Source organism: Pyrus communis, chromosome 8 (assembly GCF_963583255.1).
Source record: "Pyrus communis chromosome 8, drPyrComm1.1, whole genome shotgun sequence".
NCBI lineage: Eukaryota > Viridiplantae > Streptophyta > Magnoliopsida > Rosales > Rosaceae > Pyrus > Pyrus communis.
In genome coordinates, this window is record NC_084810.1 from 25,367,310 (window position 1) to 25,384,444 (window position 17,135).

The following is a 17,135-nucleotide window of genomic DNA, read 5'->3' on the forward strand; positions in this document are numbered from 1 at the left end:
TAGAATTTGGGAAAATAGACAGCGGATTCATATTCGGCACGTCGAATAACCTAATGAGGGACCTCGGGTTCCCCCACGCGCTGCCATGGGGTGGCAGCCCAGGGGGCCACACGTTGCCATGCTCCGAGTTTGGTCACTAAAAAATTCGCCAACACCGCCATGGACAACGACATAGCATAATATATCCTGCAAAGGTGCGTGTACTTCACGCGCGGGCCATGGGCTGACCATGGAACTGGGTTAGGTCTGTGTTATTGGATTTGATCTGAGTCGAATTTAGGCTTTGGGTTGCTGGGTTGGGCCAATAGCTAGGTTGGGCTCAGGGCTTGGGTTACATGGCCCAAAGGTTTGGGCTGAGTTATTGGATTGGGCCTGACCATTGGGTTGGGCCTAGTTATGGGTTGTGGGTCGGGTTTGACTCGTTTGGGCTCGTGGGTTGCCAGACCGAACGAAGAAAAAAGCCAGATTCTGGAAAAATGGTGGGGAAGGTTCCCCGGCTCCGTTTTGGGGTTAAAACTCAACCAAAACCAACGCATAATATATGGTTTTAAAGCTGGAGAAACAAGGAAGAGGAATATACCTATCTCGTGGCTAGCCGTCACCGAAGTTGGTCGGAAAATGGCTCGAAAGCTGTCGGACCTCGTCGAAAAATTTGGGAAATGTTTCCCCGAGTTGTTTTCTACATTATCTTACCCAAAGCTCATGTGTAAGCTCGAAATCAAGCTAGAAATCGAAACTAAAACTAAATGGAATGACGTGAGTCCTTACCGAGGCTGGGAAATAAGAGGGTACCGTCGGTTCTCGTCGATGATGACAGATGGTTTCTGCTTCTTGTGCAGCGTGAACATACAAGGAGGAGAGATAAGGGAGATCAAAGAGCGACAAAGGGCCAAAGGTGGCTAAGTTGATGACGTGGTGGTGGGTGTTGTTGTCGTTGTTGTGTATGTTGGGCTCGGAGAGGGGAGAGTTGTAGAGATAAGAGAGATACAAGAAGAGAGAAAGTGTTTGAGAGGGTCTGAGTGATTGGGGGAGGGGAGGACAAGGAGAAGAAGGAGAAGTGGGTTGTGGGCCCCATGGCTCACAAAACAACACACAAAAAATATCTCTAAACATAAAATTACCAAATTGCCCTTCACGTTTGTGATTTCGTAAAATCTCCATCTTAGCTCCAAATTTGATTTCGTTTGCGCCCACGTGTTCATAATGACGAGTCCTACAAGGATATGCCAAGGAAAAGAGTCTTATGCAATAAAATTATAAAAACCGAAATATTTGGGGACATGTCTTTACATAGGGGATATCAAATGTATTGACTTTTGTTAAAGAGAAGAAAAATTGCAATCCCTAGGGTTTGGTTATGTTTTCTGTTGAGTATAAGTCCCACATTAGGGGGATTGAGAAAATAAAACATAATAGGTAAACATATGGTTCACTCATAATAAAATTGAGGTTTTTGGTAATAAAATCTAAAACCTAGTAATAAATGGTTAAGTTGAAAATATTGGTGTGGTCAGAGTAGGACAATGGCCCGTCTTTCATAATATCTGACATTTTCTACCCTTGTACTAACGGTCATTTGGATTCTTACGTTTATTAACACATGAAAATGAAAGTTGCATGACACTCTTACTATATGTGATTTAATACCTAAAAAGTCAAGAATTAGATTAATTGAGAAATTGTTAATTGCATTCTCATTATGTTCTTCTTCCAAAAAGAGTAAAGTGTAAAGTTATATAATTATGATAGTGATCTTTGGACACCCATTTTTACTTCTCACACTTCTCTCAATTTTCGATTGTTGGATCAGATGGATGATTGAAGATTAAGAGCCAAAATTAACAAAGGTACGTAAGAGGTAAAAATGTGTGTATGAATAACACTATCCGTATAAATGATAAATTTAATAATTTAATAAATATAAGAAATTGAGTCTATTTAGATACACTAACTTATTACACCAACAACTAATACACCAATTTCTTATTTATTATGAATAAATAAGTTTCAAAGCGATCAACTAAAACACAAAACTAGAGAAACACCACCGTATCAATTGCAGTTTAAAAGTCAGTTTGCACGCTTGAGCGCTTGCTGAGAAGCTAGTTATCTATAACCACTGGAAGGGTACTACTATTTTGTTCTTTTGACTCAGTTGGAAGATTTCCTATCCTCTTGGGTTTTTTACTAGAAAGCCTAGAAGGTTTTAGAATAAAGTGGCAACTGGTAACTTACAAAGACCAGGGACAGTGGGTTTATTGTCTTTTTGTCAATAAGATAAAAAAATTAAAAAATAAGATAAAAAAACTTAAAAAAATCAGACATTGGCAAAAATAGAATCTTTCGTTGTTTCTCCCTTCCTACTTTAAACGAAAATAACAACATTCGGACGCATCAATCCATTCAATCTTCTCAAAGTTTGAAGCTTTTGAGCAAGAACCCTCCTTCCTTTCCCAATCCTTAGATTTCCCAGTTCGGCAATTTCTCCATTTCTCACTCCAAGGTGCCTGGACCTTCCAATCTTTAACTCTCCTGTTGAAAGAGAAGAGGTAAATTTTCGATCAATTTTTGTTGGGTTTTTTTGTTTCAGATGTTGATCGATCGAGTGTTATGTGTGAAATTCGTTTTGTTGTTTTTTTTGTGATCTGATTGGCGTAAATCGTATCAGGTTTTCGATTGTATATGAATTTCAAGGTTTTGATTTTTCATGCCTACCTAAATCGATTCGTGTTTAGAATCAGCTTGAATGAATGCAATTTCTGATGCAAAAAATGCTTGCGTAATTATAAACTGTATCGTCGTTCGAATATCCAACTTTTGTACGAATTTTGTGCTCTTTTCGTAGGTTTTGGTTGAAATTGCTCAATCCTGTGCTTTTGTGTTTGGCAGTTTTGTTGGGTTCATTGGATTTGATGGATACCAACTGGAGGCCTCCTCAAGGTGGAGAGCCTGCCATGGATGCCGGTGATTGGAGGAGTCAGCTGCAGGCTGATTCAAGGCAAAGAATTGTCAACAAGATGTAAGTGTTTTTCTTTGTCTGGAATTTTTTTATTTGAGCGGTAGTGTAATCTAGCATAATCTAATCGAAACTAAGGGGAGAGGAATTTGAACTTAAAACAGATTTTAGGGGATTGAATATGATTCCAGTTTTGATATTATCAACGCTACCCCCATGCATTGGTAGTCAGTAACTTATGTTGATTTATTGCATGTATAGAATGGATACGTTGAAGAGGCATCTTCCCTTCTCCGGACAGGAGGGATTACTGGAACTCAAGAAAATTGCTGTAAGGTTTGAGGAAAAGATTTATACTGCAGCCACAAGCCAGGTACATCCATGATATTGGGTTTTAATTTTTCATTGTGCATGACATGTATGCGTACTTTAATACGTATTGATCTATTACTTATGTCATTTCTTAAATAAATGTTGTCTATGTTTGAACTTTCATTGTTTTTGGATAGAATTGTATTCTAAGTTTAGCATGGATTTCTTTTATTTTTACAGTCGGATTATCTACGGAAAATTTCGCTGAAGATGCTCACAATGGAGACCAAGTCTCAGAATTCAATGGCCAATTCCTTACAATCTAACTCTGCTGGTAACAGCAACAGGCCTCCGGATCCAGGTAAAAACAACTATTGAAAACTGCACTCCTATTTGATGCAAATTTTAATTATGCTCTCAGCTACCCTTTTCTCTCCCAGGTAGCTTTCTTCGTGATCATTAATTAGTTGCTAGAAACATTCTTTGTTTTTCTTAATTACTTCCGCATTTCTTAACTGAAATGATTCGTTCTTGATGTCTTTATTCGCTCGTATTTAATGGGTCAAATGATGAGTATAAATGACATTTAATGTATTCTTGTTTTGACGCTTGTTTATGTGATGTTTATTCTTTCTATTTTACTTGAGTAGGGTCTTTTGCTATGCAACCCCAAGTCCCCAATCAAGGGCAATCACTCTCTATGCCGTTGCCAGCTAATCAATCTCAAGGACGCCAACAACTTCTATCACAGAACATCCAGAATAACGTTCCGCCTGCTGGAGTTCAAAGTTCGTCTGGCTTATCATCTGCACTACCTCCTTCTTCCGGTTTAACCCAGACTTCTATCCCAAGTATTGTTGGACAAAATCCAAACATGCAAAATATGTCTGGAAGTTCACAGAACTCATTAGGGAACTCCATGGGCCAGGGGGTACCCTCCAATATGTTTGCTAATTCAAGGCAAGTGCCAGGAAGGCAACAGGTAGTTCCCCAACAGCAGCAGCTGCAGCAATCCCAGAATTCGCAGCAATATGTGTACCCACAACAGCTGCAACATTCGCTTTTGAAGCCCAAATATCAGCAGGGAAATATGCCACAACTTGTGCAACAGCAACAGCAACAGCAACAGCAGCAAAACCTATTACAACCGACTCAGCTGCAGTCTTCACAGCAATCTGTTATGCCAACATCATCTGTTATGCAGCCTTCGGTTCAATCATCGCTCTCGAGTCTTCAGCATAATCAACAATCTGTTATGCAACAGTCATCACAACCCATGCTTCAGCAGCATTCACAGCCAGTTCTCAGGCAGCAACAGCAGGCTCAACAGCCCGCTGTTCATCAACAGCAAACACCAATGCCACAACAGCCAATATTACCCCAGCAACAGCAGCAGCAGCCGCTTATGGTGCAACAGGCAACTGCTTCAAACTTGTCCCAGAATCAGATGATTGGACAACAAAACAATGTCGGTGATATGCAGCAGCAGCAGCAACAACAGAGGTTGCTAAGCCAGCAGAATAATCTTTTAAACCTGCAACAACAACAGCAGCAGCATCAACAGCAAAAGCAACAACACCAGCAGTTAATGGCTCTACAAAGCAACCCTTCTAATATGCATCAGCAACAATTGGGCCCTCAGAGTAATGTTACCGGGTTACAGCAACAGCAGCAAAGCAACCCTTCAAATATGCATCAGCAACAGTTGGGATCTCAGAGTAATGTTACTGGATTACAGCAACAGCAGCACCTCGGAACTCAAAGTGGTAATTCTAGCATGCAACCAAATCAGCACTCTGTACACTTGTTGCAGCAACAACAACATCAGAATGCATCTAACATGTTACCTTCTCAAGGACAGCAGTCACAACCTCAGGCATCCCAGATGCAACAAATGAGTTTGCAACAGCAGTCAAATCCACTGCAACGAGATATGCAACAAAGACTTCAAGCATCAGGTCAGATATCAGGAACCATGCTTCAATCACAAAACGTAATGGATCAGCAAAAGCAGTTATATCAAACTCAAAGAGCCCATCCTGAGACATCATCGAGTATGGTTTTTTGCGCTTATGCACTTTCCTTCTTATATGCATGTGCTTTCATGATATCTGGATTATCATAGCTGCACATTTTGGACAGAATCTTGTTTTATATTTTTATTTTACTTTCATATTATGTGCCATTTGGATCAGTTTACATATTATATTATGAGTAAATAACAGTCATTTTTATGTGATGATCTGATTTTGTTACTAAAAACGGTCTTCATTATATGTTTTTATGGGGGAACAATTTTTTTGCATGACTTTGGTAATATATTATTTTGTTATGGTTGCCAGATGTAGGAGTCTAGACTGTCTATGGAAAATAATCTAGTTTTGGAATTTTATCTTTACCATATGTAACTTCTTGTATTAGAAAATAACATGGATGTGCATTGGACTTGGTCAATAGAATTTTTTACGCATGGCTATCATGCCAAGTAGGTGTATCCCACCTTCCCATCACATGTTCGTTGTCACCATCACTTTTAAAGAGATGCATCATCCTTCTCTGTCAAACACGATAATTTCTGTTCTTTGCTAGTTCCTTCAGCATCTGGCCATCATGGAATGGAGAACCAGATTCCTATGCACAATATGTGGTCACATGAAACTGTAGAGCTAGAGCAAGCCTTGGTCTTTCTTGATTCCCTGCTTTTCTTTGTAGAGGTTGATATGTGTAGTGGACTTGAGATTTATATTTGGTAATTGGATGATCAGTGTGGTTTAAGTGTATATAAAAGGAACAGAGGGCATTGACTACTATTATACTATATGTTGCAGCACAGTGGAGGAAAAATAAAAGAAGTTAAATACAAACTGAAAGAAAAATAAATTCAAAGTTAATCTTGTATTCTTAATATCCATAGGCTGAACTAGGGTTGAGTAATAGAGATTGACGTGGTTATATAATCTAAAGTAAAACCCCCAAGGAAATGAAATAATTATAGTAAATAATAGTCCACGAGGATAAGGACATAGTTATTAAACCCGACTAACAGAATAGAATTTATATAAATAGCCTAGTTATGAGTTTTGCGTCTATGCCTAAAATTAGGTTTATGGACCACCGTAATTACCATAAGTTTACCTTTCACCTCTGGTGCTACATGTTTGCCATCAGAGTTCTTTCGAGCAATTTACTGGTGGAAGCTGAAGCTTCTGTTGCCTTTGACTTTAGTTTTGCATCTTTGGCTTTTCATGAGCTATTGTGATAGAGAGGCTATTCTTATGTTCTTACATAATGTTAACCCTTTTTCTCTTGATAATTAACTCCACAATTACTTTTAAACAAAAGAAATAGAACCTTTGAAAATCTTCCTATAAAAGAAGTAATTGCCTTCATAAGCATAAAGTAGGAACAAAATCGCATCTGAAGTGCCTTTCATACCTTTGGTTTTGAAAATATGGGTTTTTATTCTTCAGTCTTGCTTCTATTGGTTTATAGATAAAGAGCTTTTGGTGGACTTCTATGTTTACTAAATGTCGTTGCCTATGGATGTATCATCTACAATCTTGTGCATGCATGGTCCTGTTCCCTTTGGCTCATGAAGCTTCTAGTCTGTTCCTAGGTTGCTTATGATGTTGGAATGATATTTATATTTTGTTTTACAAAAAATACATGTTCAACTGTTTTGGGAACGATTGTTTTCCATTTTTGTCAATGTTTGAATGCAATGCTTTTCTTTTTTTTTTTTTCTTCTGATTTTTAATCCTCGTGCCCAAAGTTATTTTCATGTGCAAACATTGACATATATTCCTGTGTATTTTGTAGCATCTCTAGATTCCACAGCTCAGACTGGACATGCAACTGGGGGTGATTGGCAAGAGGAGGTCTATCAAAAAGTAAGATGGCCAGACTTCTTGCCTATTGATGGCTTTCACATACAACATTTTAACATAAAATACAAATAATTAGGTGTGGGGGTTGGGAATAGAGCCACTGGAAAATAATTATACTAATGCCAAAATTGCCTTGATTGGGGATTTTAAAGAAATACATACTACTTCAGCTTCCATCTGTTGGGAGTTAGCTAAAACTTGATTGTGGGGCAGCTTTGTTAAGCTTCCATCGGTTGGGAGTTAATTAAAACTTGCTTCATTAGACACAAGCATACATTATCTCATGCTGTCTGAATTCATGGTTGCATACACGGGATCTTTTCCATTGACATTGATGATATGATGGTGTTGGCAAGCATGTAGATGCAGCAAAGTTCTTTCTCATCATCTTTGTACTTATGACTTTCATTTGCAGATCAAAAGCATGAAGGAATTGTACTTTCCCGAACTAAATGAAATGTATCAGAAAATTGCTACCAAACTTCAGCAGGTATGTAATCAATTCAATTTTTTTCTTTCTCTCATAATGTTGTTTGAACTTTTACCAATAAGCGGGCTTTCCCTGCCAGGTTATTGTGGTGATGTTCTCTGATAGATTCTACGTAGATCTCCCTTTTAACTATTGTAGACAGTCAACATGTGATTGTTACCTCACCAATAATGCTAATAACTTTTTGCAACAAAGTCTTGTTACTCCTTATATTGCTGTTCTTTTGCTTACTGACGTCTGTTCTTTCTGTTTGCCAGCACGATTCTCTTCCACAACAACCAAAGTCAGAGCAGCTTGAGAAGCTAAAAATGTTCAAAACCATGTTGGAGCGCCTCATATCAGTCTTACAGATTCCCAAGAGTAACATTACACCTGGTTTGAAAGAGAAGTTGGGTACATACGAGAAGCAGATAGTAAATTTTATCAATACGAATAGACCGAGGAAGCAAGTTCCTCCTCTGCAACAAGGGCAGCTCCCCCCACCTCATATGCACTCCATGCAGCAGCCGCAATCCCAAATTACTCAAGTGCAGTCGCATGAACATCAAATGAACCCGCAGTTGCAAACAATGAATTTACAAGGTTCTGTGCCAACAATGCAGCAGAACAATATGACAAGCTTGCAGCAAAATTCGATGTCTTCTATATCTGGGGTTTCAACAGCACAGCAGAACATGATGAATTCATTGCAGCCGAGTACAAATTTGGATTCTGGACAGGGAAATGCACTGAACTCTTTGCAGCAAGTTCCGGTGGGATCTATCCAACAAACTCCTGTCAGTGCTCCCCAGCAAGCAAACATGAATGCCTTGTCATCACAGAGTGGGGTTAGTATGCTGCAGCCAAATATTAATTCCCTTCAGTCAAATTCTGGTATGCTTCAACACCAGCAAATGAAACAGCAGGAACATCAAATGTTACAGAATCAACTGAAGCAACAGTATCAACAGCGAATACAGCAGCAATTTATGCAGAAGCAGCAACAACAATTGCAGCAAGCAAAGCAACAGCTTCCGGCACAGATGCAGGTGCACCAACACCAAATGCCACAGCTTCATCAAATGAATGATGTAAATGACTTGAAGATGAGACAGGGGATGGGTGTTAAGCCAGGGGTTTTTCAGCAACATATGCCCGCAGGCCAGCGTGCTTATCCGCAACAGCAGTTGAAATCAGGATCTCCATTTCCTATTCCATCAACAAACCAACTCCTTCAGGCTGCATCTCCTCAAATTTCGCAACATTCTTCTCCCCAAGTTGACCAGCAGAATATACTGACTCACCCGAAAGCTGGAACCCCTTTGCAAACTGCTGGTTCACCTTTTGTCATCCCATCTCCTTCAACTCCCATGGCCCCATCCCCCATGCCAGGGGATTCTGAGAAACCTTCCTCACTATCGAATGCTGGGAATATTGGACATCAACAAGCAGCTGGGGTGGGAGCACCGGTCCAGTCCCTTGCAATTGGCACCCCTGGGATATCAGCCTCTCCTTTGCTTGCTGAATTTAGTGTACCAGACGCTACTCATGTTAATGCTTTGTCAACTATTTCTGGCAAGTCGAGTGTTACCGAGCAGCCTCTTGAACGCTTGATTAAGGCGGTAAGTAAAGTGATTTATTTTACATTTTTCTCTTTTTGAGTGCTATAATGATGTTTCAGTATTTACTACGTTTCCTTCCCTCACTTGTGCTTAAATTAAATCTGCATTTTGAACTTGCAGGTGAAATCGATGTCGCCTAATGCATTGAGTGCATCTGTCAGTGACATTGGCTCAGTAGTTAGTATGATTGATAGGATAGCAGGGTCAGCCCCGGGTAATGGATCTAGAGCTGCAGTTGGTGAGGATTTGGTTGCAATGACAAAGTGTCGTCTGCAAGCAAGAAATGTTATGACTCAGGATGGATCAAATGGGACTAGGAAGATGAGGCGCTACACTAGTGCCATGCCCTTAAATGTTGTGTCTTCAGCTGGTAGTATGAATGATAGTTTCAAGCAGTTGATCAATTCAGAGACATCTGACCTGGAGTCAACTGCAACATCTCGTATTAAGAGGCCTAGGGTTGAGGTATTTATCTTTCTTATATACTCCTAGAAAATATAGCTGTTGCAATTGTTAGAGCAGTGGTTGGGGAAACTTGAAATAGTTAAAGTTTTACATAAAAAAGTGGAAATTTCCAGCAAGACTTCAAAGCTAATTGTTTTGCTGCGCACCTATGCATACACTTTATGTGACTGGACTGGCGTGCTTTGACAATTGGTACATTCTGAGTGGCATTGCCTGCATGCGAGTTAACTGTTCAAGATGATAACTTTTGTTGAATGATTTTTATTTCGGGTGTGTGTACGTCTCTCCATTGCTAATCTGGACTCAATGTTTGCTTATTTAAGGAATTTCTAACTCGTAGTTTTTCATTGTCTGATAAAAAGGCTTATTCCTGCTTCTTCATTGAACATAATTGTGTGGCTTATCTTGCAGGCTAATCATGCTCTTCTGGAAGAAATAAGAGAAATAAATAGGCGGCTTATCGACACAGTTGTTGATATCAGTGATGAAGATGTTGACCCCAGTGCAGCCGCTGCCGAAGGGGGTGAGGGTACTGTTGTCAAGTGCTCTTTTGATGCCGTGGCTCTCAGTCCAAGCTTGAAATCGCAGTATGCTTCAGCACAAATGGTGGGCTCTCAAACGTTAATGCCATGATTTTTTACATTTCTCCAAAATACTAAATATATGGTATTTACTTGGCTTTAATATTTTGCAGTCACCAATTCAGCCATTAAGACTGCTTGTTCCTACAAATTATCCCAACTGCTCTCCGGTTCTCTTGGACAAGTTTCCAGTTGAAGTCAGGTGAGAAAACAAGGATTCTGACTTTACATGTTGCTGCTGTTACATAGATGTTTCCCAATGCGCATTCTCAGCCATACGGGCTTGTGCCCTTTTTCTTTTACCGCATTCTGGTGAAATCCTTATTCAAATGTCATTTTTCTCGATGAAAAAAATGTGCTCATTAGATGCATGCCCTATTTCCCAATTCAATTTATAGTTTGTCTTGGTAAAAGTATGTGGTGCCATGACGATGAGACAGAGTCTCTCAATTATTTTTCGTTCCTCTTTTGAGTTTCATGTACTCCTTTTGCTTTCATGTGCCAAATTTTAAAGCATAAATTCGCTGTAAATGTTCTACTTTTGCAGTAAGGAGTATGAAGATCTTTCTGTGAAGGCCAAGTCGAGGTTTAGCATATCTCTAAGAAGCATTTCACAACCCATGTCCCTTGGGGAGATAGCAAGGACTTGGGATGTTTGTGCACGTGCAGTTATTTCTGAGCACGCGCAGCAGAGCGGTGGAGGAAGTTTCAGCTCAAAGTACGGGACATGGGAGAACTGCTTGAGCGCTACTTGATCGATCCTCTGTTTATTCATTGAACAGAGTTATTCCAAGGGTTGTCGTGATAACCGCGATGGTATTTTTCTGTGATGATTGAAGCATTTTTATGGGCAGGCATGTATAGGAGGAACTTACCTTAGTATGTGTGGGGAATAATCTTGGGGGATGTTATTTAGCTTCTTGGTGGTGAATTTATCTGAGGTTAATTCTGCGTGATTTACTTGAAATACTGTAAGTCATCTCAGAATTGTCTGTATGTTTCCGTTTTGTTGAAAATGTGGCATCTTGCCGTGTTCTGCAGTCTGTTTGTAAAGAGTATTGTGTCAATATTTTCCCAGGTTATTTATAAGATGGAGATATCCAGGAATGTCATCTCAGTGGCGAAAGTTGCATTGAGCTTGGCAGCATGGAGTCGGGTGAAATCAAAATACATGGAGTCTGTTTTTGTAAAATATCCTCTCATGAATGACGTCGTTGAACTCATCATCCAAGTTTTATCTTTATCTGGTAACGAGAAGTACTAGCATTAGCGACGCGTATCACAACACGTCAACTACGAGAGGTTTTTTGGTAGGGAATTGGATCTGCTCGATGGAGCCTAGGGATTAAATCATCTAGGCCGTTGATTGGTGTGTAAAAGAAATTAGAATTGTTGGTTGTGGTGGACCAGGAAAATAAGTTAATGGGGACCGTTGGATTTAATTTGTGCAGTTCAAATGAATTGATCCCTAAGCTTCGGACCTTGTCTGGAGTGGATCCAATTCCCTTGGGTACGACACACCCCCAATCTGGATTGTTTGAGAAGAAAGAGGGGTGAGACGGGGACTAAAAGTGGGCCAGGTTAGCATGACAAATCAGGAAGGTGGGGTAGGTGAGTGTTTTTTGTTTTGGCTCGGGTCCGTATTGGTGAGTTAGTCCGAAAATTGAATCTTAGAGTTTCTCGTCAACTACAGACACAAAAACTAAAACACAACAGAGAATTGAGTCCTACATCGGAGATATAACAAATTAATACAGTTTAAATGGGAAAAATTCATTTCTCATATTACCGGGAACTTTTGTGATATAACCACTAGCATTAAGTGAAGGATGGTAATCAAGGATTCTATGACACCAAATTCGGTATCTTTCTTTTTTGGTTTTTGATTTCAGCCACCATACAACATAAGAGGAATTCAGAGATCACTCATCATCCATGTTTTATTCATATCCCAACGCCACAAGAATGCAAATCATCTCTGATCGCCTGTATGTTTTCGTCGGCTTGAAAATGCCGCACAATGCGTGCAGTATTCCAGCGATGTCTACTGGAAAGTTTGCAAGGAGCATTGAGTCAATGACTGAATATTCATGAAAAGGTATCTAAATCGACGAACGATGTTAGCCAGAAACAAGATATTAATTTTGGTACATGAAATAATTTACCAAACAGTGTGATTACACAATTACAAGGTAATGTATGAGAATCGATACAACCTAAAATACACATCGTATTACAGTCACGGAAGAAACAATGATAAGAACGGCACAACAACAGTAGCGAGGCTGCTTCCTAGAAAACCAGCCCGTCTCCAAAGCAAAACTTGAGGGGATAAAGTTTTCATTTCTGCTCCGTAAAACAGCGCCAAGAACGGCATCACAAGGTGAAAGTTTAACATTCATTTGAGTATGATGCGAACCATCTTGGCAATCTCATGACACGGTCTATTTTGAGCTCTCGTCAATAAGAATTCCACAGCAGCTTTCGAGTCATTGCGGGAGGGGCTAATCCAGGAATATCTCGAATATCCTTGTTGTTTGGATGAACCAGCTGAAATTTAAGATATAAAAACAATTGAACCATGTATCCACCAGGCACTCTTGTTAATAAACGGGAACTAAGTTTCTCAAATTCACTTAAAACTCTACGTAAGTTAAAAGAAATAGAAGAAACAATTACTCCATAATCAAAGGCAAATTAGTTCATTGCCGAACTAGGTAACTAGGAAACTCAAAATCTAAACAAAGATTTAGTCGGAAATTATTTCAGAAGAATACTTGCAACCAAGTAGAGACATTCAAGTACACCTTATCGCTTCCAAAGTATTACTTGCTTTCAAGTCTAGGATATGCTGCTTTCAGAAGCATCGTATGTACTTCTAAAATTTCAAACAAACAAGGCATACTTCAAGTATTTAGAAAAAGAAACTGCATCGAAGCACTAAAAATGTTGTATGCAAATGAAGATCGGGGATCGATTTTCAGCATACAAAAGCAAATAACCTGAGTGGTGTCAGCAGCAATAAAGGAGGCTAAAAACAATACTTCTCTAGCATCTATCAGGCTACACTTCGTAAAAAAATTAAGAACACAATTAAGTAGATGGAATTTAATTTAATACACATTGGTAACAAAACTAGAAGCAAGCATATTCATACCTTCACAATAATGATGGCTATGACTCCGACGACAATCAAGAAGAGTAATCCCATAATACATCTATCAGTTGCAACCTAACAGGAAAGAAAAAACAATCATAATGAGTAATAAAAGTAGCAAATATCATCAACATATGGAAAAAGAAAGTGAATAATTCAGAAAATGACCTGCCTACCAATTTCCCTGACCAGCTTAGAAGCTTTCTTGATTGAGAAATGTATAGAGTCCAGCTCGTTGACTATCCTGCTCATTTGTTCCGTCTAAACACGTAAAAAATAAAAAAAAAATAAAAAAAAAAAAACTTTAGTTACCATGCCTCTCCAATTTCTACAAGGAATATGAGGAAACATAATTGAATACTACATACTTGAGCCTTGAGAGCTTGTGCTGTCTCTGTTCCAACATTGATGGTTTCATGAACAACCTATTACAAAACAGGAACACAAAGAAACGTTATACATGAATCACTTTTAACAACGCCTGATAGCAGGAACAAAGGTTTTCTTTGAATAATCAAATCGATCTTTTGCAGATGCACCCACCTTCTTTGATCTCTCAATGGCTTGATCTGTCTCATCCACCATTTGGTTTCCATTATCAATAAGTTGTTGATTCGTCATAGCTGCCAAACATATGGACTCCAGTTAACAAATAACTCATATGGAATATATGTTTATTGTCTTTCAGGTAAGACAACATTGTATGACTTGTTATATCAAGCAGAGTTTCCAGAGTTTCTGAACGTTCAACAAAATGCATCATTCATTTTCAGCATTCCATCTAAACAAAATACTAATGTCAGAGTTATTACCTAAATACATTTCTCTTAGGAACTTCTCTAAAAGTTAATATGCTTAGTTTTTTTTTTATTTTTTTTTATTTTTTTTTATGATATCAAGTTTAACCTCTAACCCTATACCAAAGGCACATGTGTAATTGGTTACCAAAGGCATACATCCATTATGCAGTCACTGTTTTCAATGGTGAATTACTGCATACAATTCATTCCAGGATGGGAATACACTTCCTACTATTTCTCAATGTTATCAGTGAATGTAGACAAGACAAGTACTTTGGTATTCAAATTTATCTACAATTGATTTAATGAGCTCCAACTTAGAGTTGTGACAAAGCACATACATAAAGACCACCAAACCATATATATAATGAAACCAAACAAATAGAGGAAAAGAGGTAAAAGGTTGTATGTGGTGTCCTTTTGAGCCCCTCAAGTGTCCCTCAAGTGTATAAGGAAATTTTGCATTTCAATTAGTGCCCCTCAAGTGTGTATTTTTTCCTTTCCACATCAACTATGCAGGACGTTATGGCATCCACTATATAGTTGTATGAGTGTCTGTATGTGTGAGTGAGCACATGTGTGCATGTACAAGAGCATTCTTGTGAGAGCTATATATAAAACCATAGCATCTCAGCAGATGGGTAATATGTTGATAGTGAATTGTTAAACCCATAATTAGTGCAACAGTATACGGGGCTGGATTTCATGTTACCCGAGGCTAGCAAGACATTCTGTTCCCCCAAGTCTTCGGCCGGTCCATCAAAGAGATCAATTTTCTTGTTGTCAAGGTTTGATGCATACCTGTACCAAAGGCACACCAAATGTTTTTATAAATTCTTTTAAGAAAAATATATATCTTCAATTTAGAAAACAACTTTGACCCAAATATAAACCAGTACTTTGATCGTCCAATGGGACAATAATATAGTTCTTTTTCAACAAATAATAAAAACAAATTATTTTCCTGTATAGTACAACTTAGGCTTCTTCTTCTATTAAAAAATGATGGTGAATCAATTAATGTAATTTCTTGCTGATGCTAACTTACTGTTTTTTCAGAGCCACATATGAATTCAACTCTTTAATCTGCATAAAAGTTAAAACTATTAACACACGTGTAACGTGGTAAAAACAATTAATAGATACAAGATGACAATTACAACAAAGGAAATTAGAAAAGGAATAAAAAGTAAGCATAGCAGACTCCAGAAATAAAGTAAGGATTGAAAACACACCATCGACTGCTTTTTCTCATTCAGCATTCTACTGGTATTTGGATCATTTATTCTTTCCATATTCTTCACTTCTCTGTCAAATTCTTTGATAAGCCTGAAAACAACACAACATATAACCTTATTAACAGAAAGAACTTGAATTGGATGGGGACGTAGCGGGCAATTGGCCTCGAGACATTGAATAGTGTCAGTTTATGTTAGGCACTCCTTCTCAAGCCGCATCTCCTACAGATGAATGCCAGAAAATCGATGGCAGGAAACCCCATATGCTGTCCAAAAGAAGTAAACTAAGCAGGGTTCCATAAGATTATAGCACTTGTTTCTCAAATGGCATGTCAATACATAAGTCAAAATCGAACCCTTAATATTGAAATGAACAAAATTCTATAACATCAAGATCTAATGGAGCTTAGTGGACTGAAACTCATTTATTTCTTGGTCAACTACCCATCTGCTGATATTTAAGCTAATTCAATTGCATTACCTCCCATCACAATCAAAAACCCAATTTACCATTCAATAACTCTCAGCACAGAAATTCACCAACTTATACAATAACAACGACGACAACAACAACCAAGCCTTACCCCACTACGTGTGGTCGGCTGTATGAATCCTAGAACGCCACTGCGCTCAGTTTTGCACCACATTAACCCACATTAAGCGAGACAAGAAACAAAGAGGATGAAACTGTGAAAACTAAATTACCTCTTACAGTCTCGCATCTTTTCAGTGAGCTCTTCCAGTTGCCTACTCCGCCTATTTGAGTCCTTAATCTTCTCCAGCTTCTGAAACCCATTTCTGCCATAAATTCAAACACGTAAGAGTATTAGAAAGCCTGTACTCTTCAGGAACCATAAAATAATCAGAAATTCGATCAAAAGCCAAACAGATGCTTACGATAATGCGCGCAAAATGTCGGTGATTTGTCCGTCGATCTCCGCTAGCTCTTCGCTGATTGAAGATAACGGATCCATCTCTCTCTAATACAAAATAATCCAATCCAATCCAATTTCCCAAACACCTTCAAATCATTACAAAACTCAGATCCTCAGAAATTTCCCAATCAAATCCAATCAGCTTCGAACCGCTGACCAAATCAAACCGAATGTTAAAACAAAGAATCAAATCGCATTCAGACAACTTCCAAGAACAGTCGAATCAAAAATTAGAAATGCGGCGGTGGGATCCGGGGCAATGTGGGCTGCGACGGGGATCGAGGACACAAAACGATTGAATAGATAGGTAAATTTCAATTGGATTTGAGTTCCTACTGATTGGAAATTAGGGTTTTTACCTGGTTGAAATTTGGGTTCTTCGATTTGACTCGGAGCAGACCAGAGAGAGAAAGCTTAGCTGTTTCCGAACAGAAACAAAAAACGAACAAGAGCGCGCAAATCGAGGGACCTCCAACTGTGTTACCGGAGCACCAAATGCGCCAAGTTTTTTAAATGATCACGTGTAATGCACGTGCCTTTCCCATCAATAAAATGGAGGACGGAAATGGATCATCTCCGGATTCATTCCATTAAATCTACCAATTCGAGTCTTTGAAATTTAATCTAACGGTTCAAAACATAGGCCATTTTTAAAAATTATAATAACTTTAGCCGTTTGATCAAATTTCAAAAACTCGGATTGGTGAATTTAA

The 17,135-nt window shown here is 38.7% G+C and overlaps 2 protein-coding genes across 2 annotated transcripts; one reads left to right on the top strand and one right to left on the bottom strand.

The window, feature by feature from the left end:
* Positions 1-2,334: 2,334 nt before the first annotated feature.
* Positions 2,335-11,399, top strand: LOC137741591 (mediator of RNA polymerase II transcription subunit 15a-like). The gene is made up of 12 exons (XM_068481286.1): positions 2,335-2,549; positions 2,890-3,019; positions 3,218-3,329; positions 3,509-3,629; positions 3,919-5,322; positions 7,088-7,158; positions 7,571-7,645; positions 7,903-9,246; positions 9,367-9,711; positions 10,123-10,317; positions 10,406-10,494; positions 10,840-11,399. Exons 2-12 carry the CDS (start codon positions 2,913-2,915, stop codon positions 11,045-11,047), a joined length of 4,071 nt encoding a protein of 1,356 aa, XP_068337387.1. The 5' UTR covers positions 2,335-2,549; positions 2,890-2,912; the 3' UTR covers positions 11,048-11,399.
* Positions 11,400-12,421: 1,022 nt separating this feature from the next.
* Positions 12,422-16,876, bottom strand: LOC137743611 (novel plant SNARE 11-like). The gene is made up of 11 exons (XM_068483536.1): positions 16,782-16,876; positions 16,385-16,574; positions 16,193-16,285; positions 15,485-15,578; positions 15,298-15,335; positions 14,962-15,050; positions 13,993-14,072; positions 13,818-13,874; positions 13,618-13,710; positions 13,450-13,524; positions 12,422-12,842 (listed from the first exon to the last, which is right to left on the bottom strand). The coding sequence occupies exons 2-11, from the start codon at positions 16,459-16,461 to the stop codon at positions 12,753-12,755; spliced, it is 786 nt and encodes a 261-aa protein (XP_068339637.1). The 5' UTR covers positions 16,462-16,574; positions 16,782-16,876; the 3' UTR covers positions 12,422-12,752.
* Positions 16,877-17,135: the final 259 nt, after the last annotated feature.

Excerpts from the sequence above, each read along its gene's own strand:
- LOC137743611 (XM_068483536.1), bottom strand. The coding sequence starts at position 16,461 with ATGGATCCGTTATCTTCAATCAGCGAAGAGCTAGCGGAGATCGACGGA. Across the intron at positions 13,875-13,992 it reads CCATTGAGAGATCAAAGAAG|GTTGTTCATGAAACCATCAA; the intron begins GTGGGTGCATCT and ends GTTTTGTAATAG. Across the intron at positions 12,843-13,449 it reads TAGCCATCATTATTGTGAAG|CTGGTTCATCCAAACAACAA; the intron begins GTATGAATATGC and ends CTTAAATTTCAG.
- LOC137741591 (XM_068481286.1), top strand. The coding sequence starts at position 2,913 with ATGGATACCAACTGGAGGCCTCCTCAAGGTGGAGAGCCTGCCATGGAT. Across the intron at positions 3,330-3,508 it reads ATACTGCAGCCACAAGCCAG|TCGGATTATCTACGGAAAAT; the intron begins GTACATCCATGA and ends TTATTTTTACAG. Across the intron at positions 10,318-10,405 it reads AGTATGCTTCAGCACAAATG|TCACCAATTCAGCCATTAAG; the intron begins GTGGGCTCTCAA and ends AATATTTTGCAG.